The following is a 5107-nucleotide window of genomic DNA, read 5'->3' as shown; positions in this document are numbered from 1 at the left end:
CTTGTTTATTTATTTTTTTCTGCTGATATTCTTGTTGCTGCTGCTGATGCTGCTGCTGCTGCTGCTGCTGTTGCTGCTGCTGCTGCTCATTATTTTGATTGTACACACACACACGCACCTACTCTACAGTCCTTTCTTTAGCGTTGCATCTCAGTGGGATGTGAACTCGTCTCTATTTTCTCCCATTGATTCATTTTTTGTGCTCTGTGAAATGTTGCCGTGGAAACAGGAGGCAGCCAGCGTAAAACACACACACACACACACTTTTCTATTCGTCAACACTGCAGGAGTCTCATTGAGCAAAGCTGCGAGTCTTTCGCCTCCTCAATCTTTACCCATCTTATCTCTGCTTTACTGATGATGATGATGATGATGATGATGAAGACGATGATGCTCTCTCTGTTTCTTTGGTTCAGTTTGTTTAATTCCTTCCCTCTTTCCTGCCTCACCATATACACTACATCCATTCATTTTTAAAGCCCCAGTGAAGCATTTAGAGCTGGGTTTTTTTGGCAGATATGAAATGCCTGGAAACAACTGTCTAAATATATAAACCAGAAAAAGAAACCTTCTCAACACCGAGGCAGCAGATTTGAACAACACCTTTAATGTTGTCAGGTCTCCTGTATTCAGGTCCAAGTCACAGAATAACATTTTGAATAAACGTCTAAATTGCGGTCAGAGTGTGAGTCTAAGTTGGTTTTGCCCTGAGTTAAGTCCAGATGATGTCCTCCAGGATTTAACTCAGCAACCTGGTCACTGACCAAAATGAAGGCATAACATTTTATACAGTTTTTCTTCTAAGTCTATAGTCAAACTGAAGAGAGTTTGTCAAAGTCAAAGTCCAGGACAGTGGAATGAGTTTTGGTTGGAGCAGAGTTGGGTCTTCAGGCTACAAATTGAAGGTCATCTCTTCAGGGTTCTTCAGGAGTTAGAGTCTGAAACACAGATCGGTGTTCTTCAGTCCCAGTGGACTCCCGGGGGTCCGGGTGTGCCTGGTTAAGAACAACTACATGGAGGTACGTGAGAGCCACTGACGTTTCCTCAGAGCCAGGGAAACTACAGTGGTTCTGTAGTAGTACTGCAGTTTTTTCAGCCTTCACTCTCCTTCACTCCAGTTCTTGGTTTCTAGAACAGACTTGTGAACAGTTTGTGGATGAAGAGCAGCTGAAACATTGGACTCTTTACTAAATTGTTGACTCTCTGTCTGTGTGTATCACGTATTGTAAACCATACGTACTGTGTGTGTGAACGTGTACTTGTGTGTGTGTGTGTGTGTGTGTGTGCAGGCTGCCTGTTTGTGTGGTCTGATCAGTGTGTCATTGTGTGTCCCCTCTCCCTCTCCCTCCTCCCACCAGTCACCCCAGAGGCCATCGGCTTCCTGTCGGCCGTCGGCGTCTTCATCGTGGCGTTGGCCGTCCTCTTCCTCTTCATCAACAAGAAGTTCTGCTTCTCTCGTGTGGGTGGACTTCCCTGTCTGGAGGAACATGGACGGAGGAGACGAGGAAAGCCCGGGATACGACAGGGACTTGGTGAGTGACACAAAGACCAAAGACACTGCCTTCTGGTTTCTGACTCACAGAGGTCTGAAAAACTGGTTCATGACGAAGACGAGTTCTCACTGCACGCCAAATCTGACTTCTCTTTATTCCACATGTCACGCTGAGTCATTTTGTTTGGCCTGTGAGATGCCTTATAATGAAATGGTGAAAATGACTTTGACCCCCTGCCCTACGTGATGGAGCTAATCATTGGATTGTCAGAGTCTTGCTCACTCCCCAGGTGTGGGGTGGTGACGGGAAATCTGCAAGTTTGCATATGTGGACAGGATTTATTTTGCTTCGCCCTGTAGTAAAAACACATGTTACAAACATTTAAGTTGAGTGAAAAACCCAGAGACATCTATGACTATTCATTAGTTGTTTTTTTATCTTTCTATTCCTCCCACTTGTCAAACAATGAAAACACCCACAGAAAAACCTGTCAACACTGGAGGGAAGGTCTCAAGGTTTTTTTATTACTTGCCCAATGCAAACAAATGCAGAAAAGTTTGTTATTTCGAGAATGTAGTTCCGCTTCCTTGGTCTGTAGGTGGTGCTAATTAGTCATTTAAAAAACCTTATTAAATCATATAAATTTACTGAAGTTCATACTATATAATTCTACAATTGATTGTCCACTGGATATTTAAAATATTGTTAGCAGAGATTTAGCACTGCGCTAGTAACAACTGAACAGGCAACGTGCAAGAAGAATTTTATTTTAACCGCTGGTCAGTCCAGTCTAGTCCAAGCTAACTCTGCCAGCGACCTTCTAGTTTCTTCTTTGGTGTTTACCAGCAAGTCTGATTCATCTGAGTTGCATTACTGCCACCTACTGGGTGGAGTTTTCTCTAGTAACTACATCTCAAGAGTGATAACAAAACCACGCTGATGTCCACAGGAATAACTAAATGAACATTTACAATGATTGTATAAATTATTTTGTAAGATTATCCTGCTACTATAGCTTATACTAAAGCTTTTTTTAAATTTAATTGTATATTTTTGTTACCTGGCTAACAGTTACTGTAGCTAACTTTAGTCTAAATGCGTTCACAGCTAATCTTAGCCAGCAGCAGCGGCAGCAGGAGAGCTAAAACAAACACAAGAGCAGGTTTTCCTGAGCTCACCTGCTGCAGGTGGAGTCTCTCTGCACAGTCAGTTTCCTTTAGCAAACATCACGGCCAGTTTTAACCTGTCGCCTCATATTTAAGTCTGCAAACTTTGTGGAGCTTCACGTTAAAGCAAGAAGGACGCAGGTAGGATAAAGATCATCGGTTATGTTTGGTCTGTGTCTTTCAGGAGTAAGAAATAACTTTGTTTGCTTTTAAAAGTAAAAACTGATGTTTTGTAACAAAACAAAACAAATGTAGAAAAAATAACTTTGTGTTTATGTTAATTCATTTAAATGATTGTTTGTTTGATGAGTAGTTTGACGTTTTTCTCGTGAATGTAACTTTCAAACGCCTGTGGGTGGCCGTGTCTCGGGACCTGTTGTTATTTTACTCTGTTTACAGAGTATTAGGAAAAGAAAATACAGGAGTACTTTTCAAAAATGCAGTTTGAACAAGGCAAAATCCACCGTGTGTGTGTGTGTGTGTGTGTGTGTTGCTACAGCAGACAGAAGTTAACAGATCAGTCATTGCTCGCCCACTCCTCAGGCTTCCTGCTCTGTGGGTAACCATGGCAATTGTTCAGGTAGATGTGGTGTGTGTGTGTGTGTGTGTGTGTGTAAAACACTGCTGCTGCTACAGCGTCATTCATTCAGCAGTTGCTATCTTATTATGGACAAATTACAGAGTAAGTGAAGGACCCTTTGAGGTGTGTGTGTGTGCGTGTGTGTGTGTGTGAGATTCTACCTCCTGAAGCTTTAATGTACTGTCATCTGGACTGTCTTTGCTCTAACTGCCTGGTTCTGCTGAATAAAAATACTTCAGTGTCATCGGCGTAGAAAAGGACTTCTTCACTGAAAATGAACCATGACCAAATGTTTGGGACTATATTTCAGACAGAAACCTCTGTTGTTGGAATGATCACTCTGTGATGACGCCTTGATCATATTTGTCCAAACTTCTTCTTATTACCCACTCTCTCAGCTTCTTCCCGTTGTCACCCCGTGTTCTCCTGTGTTCTCCTCCCCCCAGTGAACAGCTATGGTGCCACTGATGAGGACGAGGACGACCTGACTTCCTCCGACAGCGGCGATGAAGTCCTGAAACAGTTTGAGATCTCTGTGTCGCGTTCTCAGAGTTTTCGCTGTGCGACGCCCGCAGCAGCTCCAGCAGCAGTGGGTGAGGATGAGCAGAGGTCCCAGAAGGCTCAGCACTCATTGGGTCGACGCCACAAGTTCACTCGACTGTCGGAGCAGGAGGAGGGCAGCACTGAGCCGTCGGACTGTGAAGGTGAGGTGTTGAACCAAATGGAAACCATCGCCTGTGCGAAACAGTTCCATGGTTCTGTCGGTACCACATGAGTTCACTTGAGTTAGGGACTGCAAAATGGGCATTGGTTTGGAACTAACAACATGGAACATCAGGAATAAAGTCATATATATTTAAAAACACTAAAAGTTACACTGAGAACTTTGATAAAATTGAATCAAAATCCGAGATCTTTACAATAACAAAACACAGAACCTTTAACCTCCGCCCAGAAGTAATGAAACATTTTAGCTAAAATGTGTTTGTTTGGAAACATAAATGTTTTCTTTTGTTGGAATGAGCTGTTGACCTTTTTGAGGAGGTCTGGGTCGCTGTGTCTCCACAGGTATTTACACATACAGACACACAAATGAGGACCATAGTTGGTGAGTCAGCTTTCCCAGAACGGGAACACTCCGTACAGTGGTTGCTGTCACACCCCCAAGAACCTTATTGACGTTGATTAGGAGATAATCACATTAGAATAATCTTGGGTACACACTGTTCTCACAGTTGACGCGTCTCCTGGTGGAAAAGGCCACAGTTTGATAGATGACACAATAACTTCTCTGTTACAACACCGGTCACAAGCTTGGTGAAGTCAGAGCCAACGCTAGAGGATATTTGGACTGATTCAGGATCAGATCTGCCCCTTCATTAGTCGCTGATTAAACCAGGAACAGATATTGTTTGACGTCAGATCGTTATACATCAAGGCACTGGGCTAAGTTCATGTCTTTGGTGAAATTATGCTTTGGTGTCACCGATCTCTCTCTTGAAATAATTGTTTATTTTCTGAGGGATTACAAAATCACCCTGTCCAGTAGAGGGTGCTGGAGGTGATTGTGAGAGCCGTCCCTGTGTCAAGATAAATACAGGAGGATATTGTCCAAACACTTGATTTCCGATTCCAATATCAACCGATACCGATATATGCAGCCGTTTACAGCACACCAGTGCACACGTTACATTACACAGTGGTGTCACAGTGACGATCATTCATGTTGACATTTACTTCAAAACGGTTTTCAGGTCACATCAACGCAGACATTGCGATATCGAGTTTTCATTATCAGAGGGAAAAAAAAAACGATTCTTACCGATATTACATAATTATACTAATATCGTCCGAATAATAATTTCCCT

General features: G+C 42.8%; 1 protein-coding gene across 5 annotated transcripts in view; it reads left to right on the top strand.

Moving 5' to 3' along the window:
- Positions 1-5107, top strand: part of syt16 (synaptotagmin XVI) — a 20899-nt gene that overhangs the window by 10626 nt on the left and 5166 nt on the right. For 3 of the 5 annotated variants that reach the window (XM_017038783.2, XM_017038777.2, XM_017038773.2), the window contains exons 2-3: positions 1290-1532; positions 3686-3943. In XM_017038783.2, the coding sequence (XP_016894272.1) occupies positions 1290-1532; positions 3686-3943 (501 nt within the window). The remainder of the gene's footprint in view (positions 1-1289; positions 1533-3685; positions 3944-5107) is intronic. The other 2 variants (XM_017038792.2, XM_017038789.2) reach the window with 1 other exon arrangement.

The sequence above is a fragment of the Cynoglossus semilaevis genome, chromosome 1, assembly GCF_000523025.1.
Source record: "Cynoglossus semilaevis isolate Cse_v1.0 chromosome 1, Cse_v1.0, whole genome shotgun sequence".
In the NCBI taxonomy this organism is placed as follows: domain Eukaryota; kingdom Metazoa; phylum Chordata; class Actinopteri; order Pleuronectiformes; family Cynoglossidae; genus Cynoglossus; species Cynoglossus semilaevis.
The sequence above is the reverse complement of the archived record's forward strand: the minus strand, read 5'-3'. Positions and strand labels throughout refer to the sequence as shown.